The sequence below is a fragment of the Dromiciops gliroides genome, chromosome 1 (genome assembly GCF_019393635.1).
Source record: "Dromiciops gliroides isolate mDroGli1 chromosome 1, mDroGli1.pri, whole genome shotgun sequence".
NCBI classification, from domain to species: Eukaryota; Metazoa; Chordata; class Mammalia; order Microbiotheria; family Microbiotheriidae; genus Dromiciops; species Dromiciops gliroides.
The window spans coordinates 548,168,710-548,194,379 of NC_057861.1; the positions used below are offsets into that span (position 1 = coordinate 548,168,710).

The following is a 25,670-nucleotide window of genomic DNA, read 5'->3' on the forward strand; positions in this document are numbered from 1 at the left end:
AAATCTGGTCTCAGACATTTACTAGCTGTGTGACCCTGGGCGAGTCACTTAACCCTCTTTGCCTCAGTTTCCTCATCTGTAAAATGAGCTAGAGAAGGAAATGAAAAACCACTCTAGTATCTTAGCCAAGAAAACCCCAAATGGGGTCATGAAGAACTGGACACAACTGAAAATGACTGAACAATGAAAAAATGGGAATAATAACTTCTTCTATTTCACAGGATTGAAAGACCATAAGTAAAGTGCTTTGTAAACCTAAAAGTATGATATAAATACTAGTTATTATTTTTGCTAGAGATATAATATTTTTAAAAAATATGTCAAGTAATTGTTTCATTCCTCTTTGTATTGGAAAAGCAGCTATGTTTTCTTCATTGTAAACAGATCTTGGTTTTAAATATATGTTCTTGTTAATATTTTTTTTTGTTCTTGTTAATATTAAAGAAGGAGGTGGCAAAGTGGATAAAGCACTGGCCCTGGATTCAGGAGGACGTGAGTTCAAATCCAGCCTCAGACACTTGACACTTAATTAGCTGTGTGACCCTGGGCAAGTCACTTAACCCTCATTGCTTCACTGAAAAGAAAAAAGAAATTTTAAAAAAATATTAAAGAAGGGCCCTTGCATACTTATGTTTTTTTATATATTTTAAAATATAATGGTCAGTACCACATGACTTAGTATGTGTGATCTCTTTCTGGCATGTTGTCGTGTCTCCTCATTTAGAATGTAAGCATCTTGAGGGCTAAGACCATGACTTACATGTTTATATCACCTACACCACATGGCATGCAGGTAGGAAGGAACAAAGGTTGACTTATCCATGCTCACTGCCTTGGGTCTCTAATCCAAGACCGGTGTAACGATTGGAATGACGCCACCTGCTGGAGACTTACTGTATTAGAGTTCCACCCATGAAGTGAAGGTCTTTGAAGGCAAGACCAGGAGTCTTTTCTTTGGCGTCAGGAAGTGACGCGGGCTAGTGGGAGGAGGAAGGAAGAGACTGGCGCTCAGTCTCGCTCTCTTTCCTTTGGACTCTGGTGGAGAGCGGAGCTAGAAATGTGCTCTCCCTTTAATAGATAGGAATCTAGGCCTTTCTCTCTCTTTACCAAATTCTTATTCTCCTTAATAAATGCTTAAAAGTCTAACTCTTGCTAAAGCTTATAATTTATTGGCGACCACTCATTAGATATTTTAGACAGTTTAGCTAGAATTTTAGCCCTTAACACCGGAGGGACCCTAAATTTACTTCCTCATGTTAAAGATGTGCCCCAATAACTAGAAGTGCCAGACACCAATTAACCAGTCAACAGAAGGAACCAGCGAGCCCACGAAGAATGATTAAGAAGAGGGGAAGTTGGGGGGCAGCTAGGTGGTGCAGTGGATAGAGTACTGGCCCTGGTTTTAGGAAGACCTGAGTTCAAATCTGGCCTCAGATATTACACTTACTAGCTGTGTGACCCTGGGCAAGTCACTTGACCTCAATTGCCTCACTAAGAAAAAAAATAAAGAAGAGGGGAAGTTGGATGAGCCAGAGACTCTCTGGGGGAGGGAGAAAAAGAGACAGGAGACACCAAGGGCTCCTTGAGTAGGGTCTCGCTCATTCTATAGCAACAGCTGCAGCTGTGGACATCTATGCAATCATGGCTATTCAGCAATTCCACAGCACTTTACATCTTTCTTCCATTTTATCTGTGCTCCATCCCAGTAGGGAGAGAATAATGGCCTCTCTCCTAGAGGGAAGAGAATGTCTTTCTTGTCATTTGGCTGTTGAGGAGGATTAGTTAGGGTCAGAAATGGGAATTCACAGCCATGAAATTCTAGAACTGCCATTGAGCTGTGTTTGTCTCTGCATTACCGCTGTTCTTTCAAAGCTTCCCTCCAGTCTGGCCTTACTAATGTAATGATAATGCCTCTCCTTTATCGGGTCCTTTTAGCCTTCATATTCATAATCCCAACAACAAACTGACAAAGTGGGTGGGTGAAATATAATTATTCTACTATTCTAGTCTTTCTTCCCATAATTTTGTTGTTGTTGAGTCATTTTCAGTTGTGTCTGATTCTTTGTGACCCCATTTGGGGTTTTCTCGGCAGAGATACTGGAGTGGTTTGCCATTTCCTTCTCCAGCTCATTTTACAGATGAAGAACTGAGGCAAACAGGGTTAAGTGACTTGCTCAGGGTCACACAGCTAGTAAGTGTTTAAGGCCAGATTTGAATTCAGGAAAATGAATCTTCCTGATTCCAGGCCTGACACTCTATCCACTGTATCACCTAGCTACCCCACTTTCAATAATAGTAGAAAGAAATTTAGGGACAAAATAGGCAAATGGGTTTTGTAAAGTACTAGCTGTACATAAAACAAAACCTTATTTAAAAGGGGAAAAAAACACCATTTATTAAGCTCTATGTACCTGGACCTGGGTTAGGTTATAGGAATAAAAAATGTGGGGAAAAAAAAAAAGATACAGGCGCTACCCTCCAGAAGCTTAAAGAGGGAGGGGGATTTATCTGCCAAAGAAGTTTAGTATGAGGTAGAATATGATAGGACCAAGGTAGAGATGAGACAGAGTGATCTAGGGAAATTTTGAGGAGAATCACTTCTGGCAGGGTGCTCAGAGAAGGATTCATGGAGGAGTTGGCATCCTGACTGAACCTTGAAAGAAGAGAGTTAATTGATCAACAAACATGTATTAAGCTTCAACTATGTGCCAGGCACTGTGCTAGGTGCTAGGGATTTCAGAATGTATTGTATAATTTTAGATTATAGTGTATGTATTATATCCCTCATCAGTAAGTTATGTGAGAGCAGGGACCACACGATCTAAGCTTTATATTTCCTTTAGTTATTATCACTGTGCACTGTACATAGTAGGTGTAATGAATGCTTATTGAATTAAAGAAGCAGAACACTGTCTCCAGCTTTTCAAGAGTACCCCTAGTTCTACCTACATAGATGAATATATATATATATATACATACATATAAATATACATAAATATATATAGAGAGAAAATAAAATGAAGTAAAAGGAATAAGTGAAAATAGTTCCAGAATTGCATGTATTTTCAGATATTTTTCTATTTATTGAACAATTTTGCTGATCTTTCTCCTCTTTTCTTTCTTAAAAAGAAAAAAATTCTTGTTTTATAAGAAACCTTTCTCTCAGAGAGCCAACCCATAGAACAGAAGGGATCCAGGATATTTTTTTTAAAGGGGGGGCATGGGGAAATTTAGTTGATATAAAAACAAAAAGCCATCAAGAACATTTTATTTAAAAAAAAAAATCTTTTCCAGAGATAGTCCAGGGCTCATCAGCTCAAGTAGGAACTCCCTGGTTTCCACGATGAAAGAGTGGCATAGGGGAGGCAGAGAGTTGCTTGGGAGTCAGAGACTTGGGTTCAAGGTCTTCTTCTGACACATACTGATTTTCTCACCCTGGGCAAGTCACCTAACCTCTAAGTACTCTAGAGACCCAGAGGTTGCAAAGAAGGTGCCAATCTGCTCTGGTAGAGAGAGTTTCCTCCTCTGGTAGTTCCCTATTGTAATAAAACCATAGATCGAGTCCCATCCAAGGGAAGCTAATTAGAGCATATGGGAAATAAGTAAATCTTTATTAATATGCATTTACCTCTATGGCCCAACTTTGGGGTACCAGATTAGGAGCACTGAGCTTGGATAAAGGGAAGGACAATAATGATAATAATAGCTAACATTTATATAGCTCTGTAAGATCTGCAAAGTATTTTATAAGTATCTCCTTTTATCCTCACAACAACCCTGAGACTTGTGACCTTTCTCTCTCCATCCACCTATGGTAGATTGAAAGCTATTATTATCCCTATTTTGCAGATGAAGAAACTGAGGCAAACAAAGATTAAGTGACTTGCCCAGGGTCACACAGGCAGTAAGTGTCTGAAGCCAGATTTGACCTCAGGTCCTCCTTACTCTAGGCTCAGTACTCTCTCCACTGTATAACCTAGCTAGCTTTCTTTCACAAAGGAACAAGTGGCTGTTCCTTTAAAAGCAAAAAGAGCAATATTTGAATTCTATATATGTTCTTAAATAAGATGCTCCCCCTTTTGGGAAATTTAATGTATCTTCAGACAGATACACTTGTGACCTTTCTTTCTGTTCATCCATCTATGATGGACTAACTTTGGGAAGCCTTTGTGTTTGGTGTAAATTTAGTTTTCAAATACAGTTTTGGGCCATTACAGGGAGAATGACAGAGGAAGCAACTGAAAAAAATATTCTGCAGTAACCATTCCATCCTCTGGGATACTGGGAATCTCTCTTTCCAAAGGGTCAGGAAAGGGAGGGAAAAGTTGAATAAGGCTAAAATTTGAGGCAAGGATCTCAGTAAGAATTCTTAGAGAGCAGCTTCTAACTGGTCACTCTCCTCAGAAAGTATTTCCAACAACCCAAACTGATTTTCCTTCTCTTCTTCAACAAGACTGAGTCAGTAAGTTGAGGCACAGATTCAAGCATCCTCCCTTAAAGGTCACTGGATGGAAATCTATTCAAATTACCACTATTTACTACCTGTGTGACTCCCCCCCCCCCCCCACCGAGGTTGCTTGGGCTTTCTGGGCCTTGGTTCCCTCACCTATGAAATGAGAGGGTTGAATTAGATGACTTCTAAGATCCCCCCGCAGCTCTAAATCTATGATTCCTGAACAAGACATGCAGACAGGCATGCTGGGCTTTTAGCCTTGGCCCCTGTAAATGAAGTTAAAGAGGAGCAACCCTATTAGTAGGACCTCAATGGCCTCTCTTCTCAACCTGGAAGACTCTCCCTAATGATCCCTCATCCTGGGAGTCCATGTCCTCTTCTGCAAAATGAGAAGGTTGGAGGAGATTAAGGTCTCTGTAGTTTTACTCCTATGTTCCCTAGGAGATGCCCGTCTTCTTAGTAGCAGTCACCCATGACAGCCTTTTGAAGGGGGAGGACTGAGTTGATCCGCTGCAGAGATTTTTACTCAAACCATTTTCTCTGACTCCAAAAATCAAAGCAGGAGCTGAATTGTGGGAAAGAACTTATAGGGATTTCAATTTCTGAGGTGGTGTCTATTGGCAGAAATTTGCAACCACTGGCTATATTTTGGACAAGATGGACCCAGCTCTTACCTCCCATTAAGCTACAGGCTCTTCTCACGCAGGGAGATTTTGAAATAGAAACCAACACTTTTCTTGTCAAGTCATCTAAAGACATTCCTCTATGCTTTAGAACCTAATGCTTCTTAACCAGAAACACTTTTTAAAAGTCAGCATTTATATAGTACTGCAACTTTGCTAAGTGCTATCTTATTTGACCCTTACAACTACCCTGTGAGGTGGGTGATATTATTATTTCCATTGTATAGATGAGAAAACATAGGTTGAGAGAGTGAAATGACTTGCCTAGGATCAAGTAGTCAGTAAGTGCCTGAGTCCCAAGTTGATTGATGCTCTAACCACTACCTCATGTAGCTGCCTAGACAGGAAATACAAAGCAACACAAATTTGCACAGGCCTTCCAGAAAAGAATGCATCCCATGGGAGAGTTTATGATCAGGCACTTCCTCAAAAGGTATAATTGCACTTATTCTTCATTCTTTCTTGGATTTAAATGATATATATATATTTTTTTTTTCTTTATTTCACATATAATAAAAATGGCAGCAGCCCTCAGTTGCAAATGTAGAGAAATTAGAATCTCAAACATTACTCCTGGATATGACCTAAGGTCTTGGATTTGGATCCCTCCATATTTAACATCTCCTCAAAGGAATTAAGAAACAAAGAAGTAATTCCTTACATTTCTAGTAATCTGGACAGTGGTGTTCTGCATATGCCAGGTACACTCAGTAAGTCTTTCTTGGATGGATGGATGGATGGATGGATGGACATATGGATTGATGATCACTTTCAAAAGCAAAGTATACATAACATATGCTGTTCTAAAAACCTAAATATGTATAGGTGAATCTTTATATTTTAGGGGAGCAAAATGTACAAAAATCTATTCTTGTTAATGACTCAATCATGTATTTTTAACCCCACCCCCAGATTTCTGGTAAATTGAAATCTTGTTATCCCTAGACAGTGATAGATATCATTTACCAGTGGAATCTGTTCCTTTGGTGGAACTCCTAATTTTTCTGTCATAGCTTTATAATGCCTTCATTCTGTCCAGGTGGGGTGGTATTGGGGGAGGGAGGAAAAAGTTCAAATAATAAAATGGTGACAAAGCAACAAAAGCCAGGAAATTCAAAGTAAAGGGAGCAGCTAATGAAAATTTTGAAACAGAGAAGCCAAATATTATTGCTGAGTTAAAAACCCTTATGAGGAGTGAGGTTAATATGGGAAATGCTATTACAATACCAACTCTTGATGCTTTCCTCTGTAATTAAATTTTCTTCAATTCCACCTCATCAGATTTCTTGAGATTACTAGGGATACATCAATAGCTAATTACTCTTGATGAATCATTTTACAAATTGTATTTCTCCCACCTTCGTGTTCTTCGTAACTAGAACATCGTTAGCAAAATGTTAGCAATTACTAGCAAAACGTTGTCTGCTCAGCCAAGGCTGAATGACCCTGGTCTTGCTCACTTTGTGTGAGATGGAGCTATTCCCCCAAATAGAAAAATGCAAGTTAGAAATGGGGCATAGCTTAACCTTTGAAGTAATCCCAACTAGGGCAGCTTTTGGCTACTCTTTTTTTGTACTGTCTTCTGCCTGAAGAGCTAGGGAGAGGGGGATAAGACTATTCTCCCTATCCTCTCTGTGTTTCACTCATGTTGTTATTGAGTCATTTTCAGTCATGTCCAACTCTTTGTGACCCCATTTGGAGTTTTCTTGGCAAAGATACTGGAGTGGTTTGCCATTTCCTTCTCCAGCTCATTTTATAGATGAGGAACTGGAGGCAAACAGGGCTAAGTGACTTGCTCAGGGTCATACAGTTAATAAGTGTCTGAAGCCAAATTTGAACTCATGAAGATGAGTTTTCTTGACTTCAGACCAGGCATACTATCCACTGGACCACCTAGCTGCTAGATTTGGGTGCTTACACATGTATGCATGCATGTGTATGCACATGTGTGCATATGTGTGTGCATGTCAAGCTAACTTGCATGTTAAGCAAGTAATCAATTTGTTAGCCAGCAAACATTTATTAAGCACCTAGCATCGTGCTAAGTGCAGTGAATACAAGGATGGCAAAAGACAGTCCCTGCTCTAAAGGAGCTCATAGTAAAAGAGCCCATGTTTTTATCACTACCCCAGGGATTTGGAGGGGGAAAGGTGGCTTCTTAACTTCCAACCTCTGTCCCCAGGTAGCCCTGGAAATGTCAGAATTCTGTGTATGGTGTGAACAGTAATCAGTAGGTTATAGATTCAATGGCCAATGTATACCTGAATGAGGAAGACACCCCAGTCTATGCTTTCACCTCAGTCATCATAAAGAATTAAAAAGGAAGGAGGCTAATCTAATTTATGTACATGCACATTAATGTATCCCTTTCTAGAAAGTATAAGTCCTAGGGCCAAAATTCTATCTTCCTTCCCCACATTGTGCCTTTTTCAAAATCGACAGCCAGCACATCATTATTGATGAGCAAACAATGGCTGAAATGCATTTTTTGGTTTCTCTGTTTATTATTGTTGTTTAAATGGAGACGTGCAACTAAAAAAGTTAAAAAACAAAAACAATGTGGGGAAAAATGGGCACGTTAGGTGCCCTGCTGAGAAATACGTTAAGTCAGACCCCTCTGGGGGGAAATTAGAGTGCATTAGCTCTCAGCAGTTGCCTGGTGATGTTGGTATTGCATGAACGGCAAGATTCCCTGATAGCAAAATGCCTGGCTCAGTTTATTTTCCGTCTCATCATAAATATGATCAAGAACTTCAGGAGGCTCGATGGGAGAGTTTCATCTGTCTGGTATATATTAAATATTAGACAGATGGAGTCACTTTAGCGTGGAGGGAGAAAACGAAGAAGCTATTTATAGCTAACAAGCTGGATTTTACCTCACTGAGGGTAATGCTGGAAACACAGAGGATGTATTGTCCCAGTGTGGTCCTCACACACCTGAAATACATCACAGGCATCTGGAGAATGGAGAGGCAGCAAGGTGTTGAGGGAAGAACACTTGGACTGGAGTCAGAAGATATGGGTTTGGATCCCAGCTCTAATACTTACTAGCTATGTAAAATTGGGCAAATCATTTGATTTCTCTGGGTCTCAGTTTCCTTATGGGAACATTACTCACATTACCTATTCATAGGATTGTCATGAGGAAAATGTTTTATGGAGCCTAAGGCACTCTAGAAATGTGAGTTGTTGTTTTTTCTGTTATTATTGTTGTTGTTATTGTCAGTAGTAGTAGTAGTACCAGTAGTAGAATTGTTAGTATTATTACTAATACAACTACCACTTGTTGCTTGGTTATTTCAGTCATGTCTGACTCTTCATGACTGTATTTGGAGTTTTCTTGGCAAAGATACTGGAGTGGTTTGCCATTTCCTTCTCCTGCCCATTTTACAGATGGGGAAACTGAGGCAAAGAGACTTGCTCAAGGTCACAATAGTAAGTGTCTGAGGCTGGATTTGAAATCATGAAGATGAGTCTTTTTGATTTCAAGCCCAATACTCTATCCACTTCACCATTTAGCTGCCTTATTAGTACTACTACTACTACTACCACCACCACCACCACCACCACTACTGGAAAAAAAAACAAACAATTTATGCTTTAGGTAAAAGCATATCATCCTAAAAAAGGTCTAAGTGAAAAGCACTTACCTGGCTTAATAGGCTGCCTGTTAGAGAAGGTCAGAGGAGTGACAAGGAATTTGGTTTCAGCAACTGGTACCCAATGATGCAGAATTTTGACAGTCCAAACTCCAGGCCGAAGGGGCAAGTTCAAAGGTGGTTTGTAATGTGTGAACTCAGCACTGGATTCAATCAAGATGTCATAGGTGGCTGCAATGACATTGACAGGATCTACCCAAATGACAGTCACTGTAACATTGGGCCCTTTGCCCCATTTCTGCATTCCCACTGGTTCATCCATTGGCCCGAGGAGTCCTCCGAAGTTTCGAAATATCCTCTCCTTGGCATCCCAGTCAGTGCCGATCTGAAATAAAAGGGGAGTTGGTGACATCAGTTTGGGTGGTGAGCTATTGGATGGATATCAAGTTGGTTTTTTTAAATTAAGTTTATCTCATATATGTCATAGAACAAAGACCAGTGTGTCCCCAAAGGAGAATAAAGTTGGTGAGTGAAGCCTTGCAAACCTCGGTTGTCAATGATTTTAAGAGCATGGCAACAAAACTCCCTTGGTACAGAAATCACTCTAAGTAAGAAGACCTTGAAAAAAATACATGAACAAAAGTAGTGCTGTAATTAATAATGAAGATATGTCTATAATATAGAATTGTTCAGATTTCCTTGATATCTGAGAAATTGTGAGAGTAAACAGATATTACTATATTGTCCTTTAGCAGCCTAGCTGATCAGAGAAAAATGGCAATAGAAAAATTGATCCATCAATGAGCATCTTTTAAAGTTCTTACTGTGCATCAGACACTGAGGATAAAAGACAAAAAAGTGAGTTTTTCCTCTTAAGGAGCTTACATCATATAGGGAGAGACATGTAAATGTACAAGTATAAACAGAACAAAGAAAAAAAATAGAAGACAGTTGAGTTCAAGGAAGATAGGGAGGGAGGGCTAGGAGATCAGGAAAGACTTGATGGAAAAAGGTGGCACTTGAGTTGAATGAGACTTGAAAGAATTGCAGGATTCTGTGAGATGAAGGTGAGTGAGGGCAGTGTGCATTTTAGGCACAGGGGATGGCCAGGGAGAGGCAATGTAGTACCATATGGGAGGACCATGCAGAAAGGAGGATAATGTATAACAAGGCAGCAAATATAGGTTAGGGCTAGGTTGTGAACGGCTTTCAAAATCCAAACAGAGGATTGTAGTTTTATTTCAGAGGCAATAAGGAGACCTTGGAATCTACTAAGTATGAGACTGACATGGTCATATTTGTTTTTATAGAAAATTACTTTTGTAGTTGTACAGAGGATAAATTAGAATGGGATGAGGATGTAGAGGGAGGCCAAAGCAGAGTTATTATATTCCACTTGATATGTGATGAGAGTCTGATCAAAGGGAGGGGTATGTGAGGAAAGAGAAGGGGCTGGATGAGAGAAAGGATGGTATGGAAGTAGATAGAAACTTAAAGATTTAGTAACTGGTCAACTACGTGGAGGGAGTGAGAAGCTGAGAATGATAAGGTTACAAATCTGGGAGACTAGAAGAATAGTGATGATCTCAACAGAAAGAGGAAAGTCTGGTGGAGTGGTGGGTTTAGGGGAGGTGGGGGGGGGGGGAGAAGAACACCATTTTGGACCTGTAGAGTTTGATACATGTTTGAAATGATCAATAGGTGTTTTGCAACTGGAAGTCAGGGGAGAGACTGAGGCTGGATGTACTATCTGTGAATTATCTGCATAGAAATGATCATTTAATCCATGGGAGTTAATGAAATTTACTAAGAGAGAGTACAGAGAGAGACAAGTAGAAGAGAGGGCCCAAGGTGAATGCCCATAGTTAGGGAGTGTGATGTAACGATTGGAATGACGCCACCTGCTGGATAGCTACTGTAGGAAAGCTTTGCCATGAGGAGAAGGCATCTGAGGGCAAGCCATGTGGTCAGTTCCTTGGCGTCAGGAAGTGACGTTTGCTCGTGGGTACTGTCTATCAAAGCTACCAGCCAATCAACTTGAGGAGCCTCCCATTTCTGGAAGGAGGACATGAAATAGGAAGCAGATGCTGGCAGAGGGCTTCTTCCTCTTTTTATTCCTGACCTCACCATGGCGGGTTGGAGGATGAGGTCTCTTAGAAATAGTTAGATTTTTACCTTTCTCTCTGATCCTAATGCTCTTTAATAAATACTTAAACACTTAAGTACTCTTGCTAATCATTAGATTTTAGATACTATAGCTAGAATTTTAGCCCCTTACAGTGATATGGAGGATGAGCTAGCCAAGGAGACTAAGAAAGAATGGTCAGATGGGTAGGAGGCAAAACAAGAGCAGTGTCATGAAAACCTACAGAGAAAAGAGTATTTGGAAGGAGAAGGCAGTCAACAGCCAAATACAACAGAGAGGTTAAAAAAAAGTTTGAGGATGGAGAATTGGTTTTGGCAATTAAGAGATTGTTGATTCCTGTCAAGGGATGAGGTTGGAAACTAGGTTGCCAAAGGATGGAAGAGTGAGTGAGAGGAGATGATCTAAAGACAGTGTAAACAGCTGTTCTTTGGAGTTCGGTTGAGAAAAGGGGTAGAACTACAGGATAAAATTTTGAGGATATGGTAGAGGTTAGTGAAGATTTTTTTTCTTAAGTTTGGGAGAATGAAATATATTTGAAAGTAGTAGGGAAGGAACCAATAGATAGGGAGAATTTGAAGATGAGAGAGTGAGAGTGAGAGTGTAAGTGTGAGTGTGTGTGTGTATGTGAGGGGGGAGGGAGGGAGAGAGAGGGAAAATGAATATGTCTGAGGGGACAATCTGCTGGAGAAGAGGGAGGGAATGGGATCAAGGATACATAAAGCTGGGTTTTGTGAGGAAAAGGTCTACATCATTATTTAGGTCTGGAGGAAAGGAGAATGAGGTGTCAAGGGGTTTGGATATGAAGAAAAATGGAGAAGAAGGAGCTCATGGTAAATGATCTCAATTTTCTTGGTAAATAAGACATGAGAAAGATACATGGTAGGTTTCAGAATATTGACAAAAATGACTTTCACAGGAGAAGTGGTATAAAAGACATCATTGATGACATGTGTAGCCAGTAAAGAGGGTGAGATTCTGGTTATATAGCAAAAATGAGACCTAACAAATGGAAAGTCCATTGGCTATACTGCTGCCTTGAATATATTAAAAGAAAAAGGCTTCCAGCACATTGGGTCAATTCTCTGATGACTATAGAAAGACATAGCACAAGGGCCACACAGGATGATGAATAAATGAATGAATGAAAAAAGCATTTATTAAGTGTCTACTATGTGTACAACACTGTACTAAGCATTGCAGGAAAAAGTACGGCAGTCCCTGTTCTTCAGGAGTCCACATTATAATGGGGAAAATAGAGAGGTTTCTACTTCAAGTCAGATGGACAGATCCCATGGTCTTTTGAGTCCTTCTAACCAAGAATAGTGCTATTTCTAATTCTAAAACAATAAAATATGAACAAAATATGACCTACTCTGTGGACATTTCAAACTGGACATGCCTGAAGCACTTCAACTGCACTCATCATTTCCCCCCCCAAACCACCTCTTTCTGAATTTCCTTATTTTTGTCCTGCATTGCTGCCCTTCCAGTTACTCATGCTTGCAACCTCAGTGTTGTGTTTGAATCCTCCTTCTGATTCACCCCATATATCCACTCTATTATCAAACCTACTGCTATAATATCTTAGATATCCATCCCCTTCTCCCCACTCATAGAGCTAGGCAATGGGCTAGTCTGGAAATGTAATATGAGACAAGGTTGTGAAGAGCTCTCTATTACCTCTAGGAACAAACAGAAAACCTGATGTTTGGCGTTTAAAATGTTTCATGATGATGCTTCCACTTTAGCTTCTTTCCTTCCTTCCTTCCTTCCTTCCTTCCTTCCTTCCTTCCTTCCTTCCTTCCTTCCTTCCTTCCTTCCTTCCTTCCTTCCTTCCTTCCTTCTTTCTTTCTTGCCTGCCTGCCTTCTCTCTCTCTCTCTTCCTCCCTCCCTCCCTCCCTTCCTTTCACAGGGCAATGAGGGTTAAGTGACTTGGACAGAGTCACACAGCTAGTGAGTGTCAAGCGTTTGAGGATGGATTTGAACTCAGGTAGTCCTGAATCCAGGGCCAGTGCTTTATCTACTGCACCACCTACCTGCCTTCCCGCCTCCCCCATTCTAGCTTTCAATCCATACTACACATTACTCTTCTTTAGCCACATTACAGTTTAGCCTGATTGGTTTTCTTGCTCTTCCTTATACATGGATCTCATCTCAGTGCCTTTGCAAAGGGTTCCATTCTCTTTCTGACTGTCCCAGAACTGATGGGACATATGCATCTCACAGAGTCCTCAACTATCAACACCAACTTGGGTTCCAGCCTACCTTGCCAGCCTATTCTCCCTGTCTTTCTTTGCATACAACTTCCATTCTCACCAAATCACTCTATAAACTGTCACACTGAACACATTTTGAGCTTTCTGATTTCCACACTCTCCTCAATCCTCTTATTGAATTTTTGTTTGCCACGTATCTTTTTTTCTTCTTCTTTGGAATGGCCTCTGCCCTGCCTTCTCCTCCCAGTCAAATCCTAGGCATCCTTCAGGAACCAGTGTGCATCCTTGAGCCTTTACAAAGCCTTGCCTGTCCATCCCAGCCCATCCCAATCTTTCCCTTCTCTTAATTCTGATAGAATTTACTATCTCTGTCAATCAAATAGCCAATGGCTCTGTGATTGTTGTCTCGTACTATTTAAATTTTTATAATTATTCCTTCAAGGTAAGGACTACATTCTATGATTTTTTAAAATCTCCCCAAATAGTCACCCCAAAGAAAGTGCTCAATGATTGTTGATTCCGGAAAGGTGGCAAGGATAATAAAAAATGCTAAATCATTCATTGCCAGGTTTTTTTTCTCTGAAGGTACAGATTTACATTTTTAATCATGTTTTCTTTCATTTGCTATTAAAATTAGTTTGTTTTCCTTAAATATACAACAACCTGTGGCAAAGGAGAGGTAGCCCCAAAGCATAACAGTACAGGAAAATCAGAATTATCCCTTGGGCAATGTTGTTGTTGTTCAGTTGTTTCAGTCACGTCTAATTCTTCATGACCCCATTTGGGGTTTTCTTGGCAAAGACACTGGAGTGATTTGCAGTTCCCTTCTCCAGCTCATTTTACAGATGAGGCAACTGAGGCAAACAGGGTTAAATGACCTGCCCAGAGTCACGTAGCTGGTAAATGTCTGAAGCCGGATTTGAACTCAGAGAGGTGAGTCTTCTTGACTCCAGGACAGTCCCTTTATCCACTGTGCCATCTAGCTGCCGTATAGTAAGCCCGTCATGTTCATTTAGTAAATATATAAGCACTTACTATGTGCATCAGTGTGCTGGCATAGTGGGAACAGCAACAGATCATATTTTAAAAGACCTGATTTCACATCTTATCTCTGACATTAATTATTCTTGTAATTTTGGGCAAATCATTTCGAGTCTCTGGGCCTCAGTTTCCTCCTCTGTCAAATGAAGGGGTTAGACTACACAATTTCTAAGATCCCATCCAGTTTTAAACATAAGCTCTCACAAACTGCTCGAGTAAATAGAGCACTGGACCTGGAAGCAAGAACATCTAGCGGGATCCCTTTTACTAGGGGTGTGACTCTGAGGAAGTCGCTTGACCTCTCCTACCCTCAATTTCCTTATCCATAAAATGGGGATAATAATAGCACCTCTGTCACACAGGGCTGTTATAAGGATCTGTAAAGCATTTTGCAAACCTTCAAGCACTTTATAAATATGATTATCATCAACATCACCATTCCTACCATTACCACTTTCATCATCTTCCAAGCTGGTTTTCTAATTCACTGGCCTGAGTCTGGTTTTATTGGTTGTTCCTCTAGTTTCTGGCACAAATGGGCATTGATGATTGTAGAAGGAAAATATTTAAAAACATGGGAGGGAGTGTCCTTAAAACAGAGAGACAGCGTGTCCATAAATAAAGAGTGGGCACTGTCCATTTACAGAGGACAGAGTGGCCTTAGAAAAGATGTCTTGGATGCAGACACTATACACGTAGCCTTTTTCAGGCTGGTCCCAGCACAAACAAGGCCATTAGGAACCAAAGGCTCATACTAATTGCTTGTCAACCACGTATGTATGTACACATGTGGTTTCTTTTCCCCCAGGATGAGTCTTATCTGCCAGTGTGTTGAAAAATGAATTTACGGCATAGAATTCCAGTGCAAAGAGGCCTTGTTAGTCTTCCAAATTAAATTAGATCTCTTTCTGTCCCCCAGGAGCACTAATTTCATGTTTCTGAAGCTGCAGCATAGAGTTATGCTGGTAGAAGAGAATAAAGACAATACAACAAATGTGTTTTCCATGTAATCTTTTCCCCCTTTTTTATATAGTACCTCATACATGTACACATGCATGCACACATGTGCACACACATATTTATACCCTTCCTTAAAAGGACATTTCCCTACATTCCTATATTTCATGGTCTCATGTCCCATGGTTCTCTAACAAGCGTCAGCTTTGGTTTGTTGCCTGTTCCCAGTTTTTATCAGGCTCAGGAAACAATATATATTAGCTTTTTTTTTTTTAGTGTTCAGATATTAAAAAATAAGTTCAAGATGGATAGAACTTAGGAAGTAAGAGCCCTAGCGTTGCTTTGCACATAGTAGGAGTTCAGTGAATGTATACTTGAGAGGCTATATAGATCAAAGCTAACACCTTGAGATGAGGGTGAGTGTTTTTTTTTGTTAACATATATATTTAAAATTCCATCAATCCCCAATTTAAACAGTTATCACAGGATGGACAAAAATAACTGAACAGGCACACTTTTTAAAAAGACCTGTTCAATGGTATCCAGTGCAGGACCAAAGACATAGAGCTAAAAAGATTTTTGCCTGTTTTTTTCAATTAAAACGGTTTTATTGTGATCTATCTATCTATCTAAAACCAATATTTCCCAATACTTCTGCTCCCTTATAAGGGGAGGTGGGGGGGAGGCGGGGAGAGAAAATGAAGAGTTCAGCAAAACTAACTTTTCAACCAAAGGACTTTAATTTGTACTAAGGAAAGAGAAATCAATGGCAAAACCTTATTCATTGTAGAATCCTTCCCCTTCAAGGGCCAGGATGTTTTTGAAAGATGAGAAAGAAAAGGCTGGTGGGAATAAGAAGGTTTGGTTAGAAAATTACATGTTTTTGAAATTAGAAAGTAAAAAAGGGAAAGAAATTGATATTCACACAACTGTGACTTCTGTGCCTTGTTTAAAGAATAGATTTGCTCATGAGTAATGAAGAGTGAGCAAAATCCACTGAATGTCTTCCTTGCAGTTTGCAAGAAATGTGTATTAATAGAAATTTTAGAGACGCTAAAGGCAGGAAAATGCTGAAGAAAAACAGAGACAAAATGGTAGAGTAGAACAGTCACCAGGGAAGAATAAAGAGAGATAGGTGACTCTTTCTAGTTTCCTAGAGGGATGTGTTATGGAGGCCAGAGGGGACAATTGATTCCCTGAAGGAATGGGGAAACCAACTGACTTTAATCATGGACTTCCTTCCCATGCTCTTTATTTCTTCTGTGGCTTGGGTTCCTCTTGACATGGAATATTCTAGATGGGCAAGAAGCATTCTGTGATTCACCAAGAAATAATTATTTTAGAAAACTAAGACACATACACACATGTATACCTGTACACACCACACACACTGACCTTACTGAAAAGACCTCACCACTTACTTTTCACCTCTAATTTTTTCTTTTCATCCCCCCCCCAGTATAGAACTGTGATTTTTATCAGACTAAGGAGCTTTCAATGAGGAAATGCAAATCAAGAACCCCTCTGTATTTTATAGTCTTACAGAGGGATGTTGGGGGTAACTGAGAGGCTCATACTGCCTAGACTGTGTGTTCAAGGGGCACAAATCATAAAATCACAGATCTGCAGCAGAAAGGGATTTCAGATTACCTAGTCTAATCCCCTTATTTTACAGATAAGGAAACAGGCCTAAGGAAGTGAACGGAAGCCAAAATCGAACAGCTAAGTATCAAGGGTGGAATTTGAATGCAGGTTATATGACTCCAGAACTAGGTTTCTTTCCATTTTATAAGACTATCATCCCAGTGGGTTCAAAAAGATATAGATAAGGACAAAGACTATTCTAGGCATCTAGGAAGGCTGAAGCAACAATATGGAGTTGGGAGATGGGAGTGTTTTGTGTATGGAATGGTGAGTAGGCAAGCCCATGTTGGCTGGATCACCCAGTGTGAGGAGGAGAGTTTTGTATTAGAAGACTGAAGAGGTGGGAAGGGCCACATTACAAAGAGCTTTAAATGTCAAGGGAGTTCATACTTGATCTTTGAGAAAAGGAAGATGGAGTTTATTGAGTTGGGGGAGAACGGGATCAAACCTGAGCTTTTTGCAAATCACTCTGGCAGCCTGAGAGCCCCTCTTAATCCCCTTCACCAGTGGTGTCAAGTCGAGATGGAGGTCACTAATCTATACATAAGGATCCCAGCAGGCTTAGTTTTAAAATGTAACGTTATCTAAGTTTTATTGTGTTTCTATTTATTTTGTTGAATATTTCCCAATTACATTTTAATCTGATTTAGGAGTGTTGTGGGCTTTATATATTTGACAACTCTGCCCTATGCCACTGGTCTCTCTTCCTCTAATTTAACTCCCTAATTTTTCCTTTTTGTTTGTTTGTTTGTTTTTTTCCTTGAGGGAAGGAGGAAAACTTTAAAGCTATGGATACAGTAGATTCAAAGCTCTTTTTATTGTGTCCTGACTCTCTGCCAAGTGTTTCTTGACATAAGGGTCCCAGGATTGAAGAACTAAACCCACAATGGGAGCCCTCGCAAATCACAAGAAATGGGACAGGCATGATCATTTGTCACGGCACGGAGACGGCGAGTCACCCAACAGCCACGTTGATAAACAGAATGAACCCGACATTTATCTCCTTAATGGGACATTAATGTCTCCAATTGGCTGCGCCCGCCCCAGTGTTGAATCTGACTGTGGCACCTTCTAATTGCCCCAGAAAGCCAATAATTTATAGAGTGGGCTCTTTAATGGCTGCGCAAATCTACCCAATCAATTTGGTGCCTTAATTGAAATTTGTGGCTTAACAAGAAAAATCATGCAGATGCCCTGTTTGGACATGCTTCTGCATTTAGCTGCACATACAGGTCAGTGCTTTGCTTGTGGGGTGATGCCGGGAGACACGGCAGAGGACCATTAGTTTATGTCAGAGGCAGAAAAACAGCTACACGTTCATGCATTCAGGGTTGTGGTGAGACTGAAATGAGAGAGTGGAAGTAATGCACTTTGAAACCTTAGAGCACAATATAAATGCCAATTATTGTTATTATTAGCCTCCAGTTGCCAGTCCTCCAGTCTGGTGTTGACTTTATTCCCTGAGCTTGTATTGCGTGGTAGCATTCCTGTTGAGCTCAAGAAATGTTTACAGAGTTGGGGGGTGGAGGGATGTATGCACACTGCACACACTTTTAATTTTAATCTGTACTAATAACATTTTTAAAAGCCTAGATAATCGACAAAACAATACATCAAGCTGTGATTTGTAGTGATTGCTGATTTCTGAGTGCATTCAAATCTGGCTCCAGATGCTTACTAGCTGTATGACCTTGGGCAAGTCACTTAATCCCATTGACCTCAGTTATTTATCTGTAAAATGAGTTGGAAAAGGAAATGACAAATCTGTCAAGTATCTTTGCCAAGCAAAACCCCAAATGGAGGCATGAAGAGTTGGACACAATCAAAGGACAACTGAACAGCAACAATTGGTTCTTGTAAGCTCGTCAGATTTGGTTCTAGAACACCTCTGCAGACATCCATGTGGGAATATGGCAACCCCTTTCCTCATGTACCCTCCATTCTATCCCTAAAGAAATGGAAATAACCCTGACTCAAGATCTCAACCTGCATATCCATGTCTGATTAGTTCCCCTGATTATAGTTTGGTCCTAATGAGGCCAGTATCATGGAGCCTTTGTGAGCTAGTTAGCTTCACTTCACGCTTCAGTCACAGACTGTACCCTTAATTCTGGTCAGTCGTCTTACATATGCATGTTATTGGTTACTAGGAGGACTGGGCAAGAGAGTGTGGTTAGGTAGCTGTACATCTCTCCCTACTGGTCATAAAGACATTCCTACTCCATTGATGTTGGGTTAGTGGTATTCCCTGCACATAGGATCATTTATAGAATACTGGAAGGGACATCGAAAATGATTTAGTCCAACCTCGTAACTTGTTCATTCTACAGATGGGGAAAATGGCTTGCCCAAGGTCACAGAGAACATTGAATATGATACGCTATCCGCTGCCTGGCACATAGTAGGTGCTTAATAAATACTAGGTGACATAAGTACTGTACTCTGGAATCCAAACAAACTGGACTTTTCTCTGTTCCTTATATGCACCGCTCCATTTTTCATCTCCATCTCTTTTCATTGGCCATTCCCCATGTCTGGAATGCACTTACTCCTTACCTCTGCTTCACAGAATTCCTCTTTTCCTTTAAAAGGCAGCCCAGGGTACCATCTTCTTCATTAATTCTTTCCTGATCCCCTCAATTGCTAGTACCCTTCCTCCCAAACTACTTTGTATTTAAACTTTGTGTGTATGTATGAATAAATGGAGATATGCCTCCATATATAGATATGTACATTTCCATATAGAGAGAGATATGTCTCTATATATACAATATACATATAGGTATATCTCCATATGTACATATATACAGAATATATATATATATGTATACAAATATCAGTATTTATTAACTTAGCTATATTTTTATATGTACTTGTTTTCTTCCCTGTTAGAATACAAACACTGTGAGTAGGGATTATTTCCTTCTTTTTTACTTGTATCCTCAGTGCCTAGCACAGTGTCAGACATATCAAAGATGTTGTAAGTACTTACTGTCAGTAAGTACTTACTGACTGACTATTTCAGATAGATTGTTGAATCTGATTTATTAGCTACAGGGTGAGGCTGGTACTGATGACTAAGTCTGGGCAACATTTTTAGGATGTCGGTGGGCCTGCAGATGTCCAGAATTTAGCCATCACTGATATTTTTATCCTTTATCCCCTTTCCTAAAAGCAAGGTTTGAAAAGGAGGGGGACAGGGGACAGCTAGGTGGCACAGTAGATAGAGCACCAGCCCTGGATTCAGGAGGACCTGAGTTCAAATCTGGTCCTAGACACTTGACACTCACTAACTGTGTGACCCTGGGCAAGTCACTTAACCCTCACTGCCCCACCAAAAAAAAAAAAAAAAAAGAAAAGAAAAGAAAAGAAAAGAAAAGGAGAGGGACAAGATGAGAGGGCTGAATCGAGAGTAAAGAGAGCATCAAATGTAATCCATACCTCAGAAAACTGAAGTCTCCCAAAATCACTGGGTGGGTTGGCAATCTTAAAGACTTTCTTTGGCATTACCCATGTTTCCAGGGTCTCCAGTTTGCTCACAGCCAGATTTGTTGCATGGTGCTTGATTAAGAAGCCTTGGAAACGGTCAGCAAGGAAGTACAGATGAACAGATACTGGATGACCCATGGGATAGTACCTGAAAAACAGAAACATGCATCCATGACCAGGAGCAACCCCAAATCAGAGCCAGGAGTCTGAGAGGCACTACCCCCTGAGCACTTAGCCTTACTGCAGGTCTGGATCAATGAGGCTGGCCTGTGGAATAAGAAGCTATGGGGTTTATTGCTGAATCAACCCCTTGGGCCATGCCAGGGAGATGAAAGGGGGCACTCACGTGGGAAAGGACTAGTGACCAAAGACAGACAACTTACTAGACAATTTTTATAAGAGTTGTGCCCCAGGGGGCAGCTAGATAGCACAGTGGATAAAGCACCGGCCCTGGATTCAGGAGTACCTGAGTTCAAATCCAGCCTCAGACCCTTCACATTTACTAGCTGTGTGACTCTGGGCAAGTCACTTAACCCCAATTGCCTTACAAAAAAAAAAAAAAGAGTTGTGCCCCTCAGAATCATCAAGTGGCATATGATATAGTAAAAACAAGCCTCAGATAGCTCCAAATTCAAGCTCTGATACAACTCGCATGATGTTGGGATGAATCGCAAGTCAAACTTGAAGAGATCTCTGGGTCACCTGGTTCAATTCCTCCCTAATTTTACAGATGTGGAAACAGATGAAGCCCAAGAAGATTAATGACTTGCCCAACATGACACATATAGTTAATGTCAGTAGAGGTATTTGAACCCAGGTTTCCTGCCTTCAGCTTTGCTGTTTCTCCTATACCACACACGCTGCCTTCCTTTCTTTTCTCTAGTCCTGTTTTCACATCTATAAAATGAGCTTATGGGCTAGATGATGTGGAAAGGCTTTTTAACTTTCAACTTGATGATCCAATAATAATGTGTACCACCTGAGGCAAAAATGCCACAGGCTGCCACTCCACTAACCCGTGACTGGTCTCAAGCATTTTGGCATAGGGGATAAAGAGCAGACCTCAGAATCAGGAAGTCCTGAGTTCAAGTCCTGACCCTAAGGTCTATGTGACCCTGGCTAAACCCCTAAACCTCTCAATGCTTGAGGTAACTCTCTAAAACTAGAAGGTGCCAACTTAAATGGCTAGAGGGAGCCCCTTCACTGTGCCTTCCCTGTATCAGTGAAATCATGGGTCCAGAAGAAGTGGTCATGGGGAATATGGAACAATGGGAAGAGTCAGAGGCTTCAGGGTCAACAGACCTGTGTTTGATTCTCAGCTTTGCCACCTACTGCCTATGTAACCTTGGACAGGCCACTTAACCAGTTATAGACTCATTTCTTCAGCTATAAAATGAAGGGCTTGGCAAAGATGACCTCTAAATTCTCTTTAAGCTCTAAATCTATGATCCCCTGTCAAGGACCTATCAGGAACCTTCCAGGGACTGACAGGCAGGAGGAAGACAGGCAAATTTCAACAGGTGAGCCTTCCAATATCCAGATCTGCCCCCTTCCCCCAACCTCCCCATTTGTCGAGAGCCCATGTGGTCAAGTGAATTTCAATGACATGGAACCAAGGTAAGAGGAACAACCACCAAAGCAAGTGGCCAAAGAAGAGAGGGTCAATTTCTCATTTGGACTATGCTTAATGAGGACAGCCAGTCAGGGAATGGTGAGACCCTTAGCAGTAGCCACCCCAGTGAGAGTCTGATTCCATCTTGGCAATATTTTTGTGCATATTGGAAGTAGCCTAAGCCTTCCCTTAGTCTCCTAGATCACATGCACATTTGTCCTTATTGATGAATGTGTGAGGATGGAGAAAGAAGGAAGGCAGTGAGGAGGTATTTTAAGTGGTCATTCTCGATTTTGAATGGGTATAAACATACAGGATCACCTAGTATAAAGCTATAAATTAACGAGGAGTTTTCTAGTATATAAATTTGGAGCTGGGAAGGCCTTAGAAGTCACCTCGGGGGCAGCTAGGTGGCGCAGTGGATAGAGCACAGACCCTGGAGTCAGGAGTACCTGAGTTCAAATCCGTCCTCAGACACTTAACACTTACTAGCTGTGTGACCCTGGGCAAGTCACTTAACCCCAATTGCCTCACAAAAAAAAAAAAAAAAAAGAAGTCACCTCGGCTAACCCTCTGATTTTAGAAATGAGGAATCTTAATCCAGAGGGCTAAGTGATTTGTTTAAGGTCACACAGTATAGCTCAGTGTTGAACCTGCTTCCTTTGACTCCGACCATCTTTCTTTTTCATTGTGTCGCATAAGCTGCTCCAGAGCACAATTCTTATCTTATTTTCCTTTCCCTCTCTCCTCCTTTTCCCTCCTGGATTCCTTGCAGGCAGAAGCAGCAGATGGATGGGAGGTGCATAGTAAAAGGTGGGATAGGAAATTGGGAGTAATTATCCCTCTCTCTTCAGCTGAAGCCCCAACATTAAGAGTCCTTCTCAGTTCAGTGGCAGAAATCTCTTGGTGTTTGATGCAAAAGGAGCCTAGTTTGGACCTTTAGCTCTGTACAGGGCCAGCTCCTATTCTCTGCTTAAATTTTACCTCTGATGACTATGACCTTGGACAGGTCACTGGCCGTCCCTGTATTCTCATCTTATAGAATGAGAGGGTTGGCTTAGACAGCATCTGTAGTCCCCTCTAGCTCAAAATCTACTGTCTTATGACTGTGCAAGAAGGTCCCAAGAATACAAATCTCTAAGCTGTGTAAATCCTCCCTCCCCACCCCCACAAGTTAAAAAAAAAAACAAACCACAACATTTGAAATGGTTTCCTACTCATGGTGCCTATATGGAATGGATTTATTCCCTCTACTTCCCCATTTTAAAACCAAAACAAAAGAATCTCTTCTGGGAAGCTGCCTGGAATTAATCCCACTTGACCAACTACACCTTGCCTTTTTCTTCATGGTCTTGATACACAGATATTCACGATACACGATATTCACCTGCACTTTGTGTTAATTTGGGAGTATCACCCAATTATTTATGCATGTATAATGTATATCCTCATCCCCTCCTTTCCAAAGTCTTCTTTCTGTATCTCCTCTGTCCACCCTCTCTGCCTAGCACTCAGTGCAATGCTCTATACAGCGGGTATTCAAGAAATGCTGCCTAAGAAGCAGCTTAGATTAGAGAAAAGAAAGAGAGGACAGAAAGAAGAAAAGAGGAGGAAGAGAAAAGAAAAAGAAGAAAATGAGGGAGAAAGTGACGGAGAGGGAGAGAGAGAGAACGAGTGGGGAGAGAGATGGAGGGAAAAGAGAGAGAAGGGGGCGGAGGTGAGAGAAAGATGAGGGAGGGAAAGAAGTTACAAGAGCTCAGCATCCTTTATAGCTCTTAAAATAAAAGGCTGCCCGCTTCGACAAAGTTTAAATTGTCCAGCACTTATACTGTACTTGTCCCATAATAACAGCATTCCACAAATCACTGTCCCCATTCTGTTAAATACAAGTTTCCTTCCAGTCTCCACCAGAAGTCTAAGTTTTTATGCCCAATTACAATGGTTATATAAACCTCCTGTGTTTACCCATTTCCTGAAATCATTGCCTTGTTACAAAGGATGAGATGTGAAATAAAGAAAAAAATGAAACGTGTTCATCTCTTAAAATGGTTTCTTAGGCAAAGGTAGCTGGGTTAAAACACACACACACACACACACACACACACACACACACACACACACACACACACACACACACGTCCAGAGCTTTGACAAGGAAAAAAATAAAACAAAAACAAAAACAATGTGACTGTTGTTACTTGGCAGTAGAATCCACAGTTGACAGAGGTGTAAACTGGGACTGCTCACAGGCTCTAAACCCATCTGTGTCAGTCCTGTGCTGGCCTGTCCTAAAGGTCTAATCCTATGATGACTAATATGCTTACACCTCACCTTCAGCTACAGAAATCCTCCTGAAGAGGGTGTAAATCAAAATCTATCACAAAAGCAATGGGGGAGCTGGGTGTATTTTAAAGAATCTCTGCAGTGACTCCTTTCATAAGCCAAAGCAGCCTTTTTAGAATGGAAATTATCATTCCTTAGTCGATTTGTTTTGTAAATTCAGATTTTATATACTGGTGGTGCTTACAGCGGGGCAGACCATTATCCTGGCATAACCCCCAAAGATTGCCAAGCTCCAGCCTGCTTATTTCAAGAGTATTCTGCACAAGGAAAATCCAGGTCAACAAAAAGATGTGGATTATCTTTCCAGGTATGCTAACTACAAGGAGATGTGCCCTGTGCTGCTGCTGCTGGTGATGGTGGTTTTGTTTGTTTCTTGGCCTGGATCTGTGATTTCATTGGTATAGGGAACTCCCAGTGAGAAAATTCCCTCCACCGATGCTGATTAGAGAGCTGTCTGGTACACAGAAAATCGAGTCCTAGGGTACTGAGAGATTTGTCCAGAGTCACACATTCACTGTGACTTGAACCAAAAGAGACTCAAAGCAAGGACTTATTGACTCCATATTGTTGTTTGTCCTTCATTCTTGAAAAGGACCATGATATTACGAGGTTGATATCATGACTTGTAGTGAAGAAGGGCTCACTCACTCCTCCATTGCCACTGGATGTTCTGAGGTAATTGGGTTTAAGTGACTTAGGGTTAAACATCTAGTAAGTGTCAAGTGTCTAAGGCTAGATTTGAACTCATGTCCTCCTGACTCCAGGGCCGGTGCTCTATTTACTGTGCCACCTAGCTGCCCCTACTGACTCCATAGCTATGTCTGTAGAGGGAGAGGTCTTAGAACATGAGCTGATGATGGGAAATTTTATTTGCTACCCCACACTCTAGTTGTCCTGCAGGGACATTGGACAAAAATATATTACAGTTCAGGGAGAAAGCTCAGGGAAGAGGCAGTATGTTCAGGACACGTAGTGGGAAGAAAAAAGGGGGACTTTGCTTGAGGAGAAAGTATGGGGCAATGCTGAATTTGGAGCCAGAGGACTTGAGTTCTAATCCCGTCTCTACTACTTCCTACCTGTGTGACCTTGGGCAAGTCACTTAATCTCCCTGGGACTCAGTTTCCTCATCTGTAAAATGAGGGATTTGGATTAGATGACTTCTAAGTCCCTTTTGGTTCTCAGTCTAGGATCCTATGATATTTCTCTCCCTTTCATTCCTGCCCTCCTCCTCCCCCTCTCCAGGTGCTGTACATCATGATTGAGGAAAGAGTGAGAAAGGAGATGGTAGAAGAAGAAAAGGAAGAAAGAAAAAGTGAAAGGAAGGAAGATGGGAAGAAAAAGAAGGGAGAGGGAGTTGAGGGGAAGGAGGCAAAAGCTAGCTTGGGCCTTCTTAACTTGGGATTGATGGAATTAAAAAAAAATTTAAAATTATATTTCAGTAATTGGTTTCCTTGCAAATCCTATGTATTTTATTTTATGTATTTAAA

At 40.9% G+C, this 25,670-nt stretch overlaps 1 protein-coding gene across 2 annotated transcripts in view; it reads right to left on the reverse strand.

Moving 5' to 3' along the window:
- The window catches only part of XYLT1 (xylosyltransferase 1), a 418,011-nt gene that overhangs the window by 11,827 nt on the left and 380,514 nt on the right, over positions 1-25,670 (reverse strand). For both annotated transcript variants that reach the window (XM_043973444.1, XM_043973452.1), the window contains 2 exons: positions 20,181-20,376; positions 8,787-9,120 (listed from right to left, as the gene is read on the reverse strand). In XM_043973444.1, the coding sequence (XP_043829379.1) occupies positions 8,787-9,120; positions 20,181-20,376 (530 nt within the window). The remainder of the gene's footprint in view (positions 1-8,786; positions 9,121-20,180; positions 20,377-25,670) is intronic.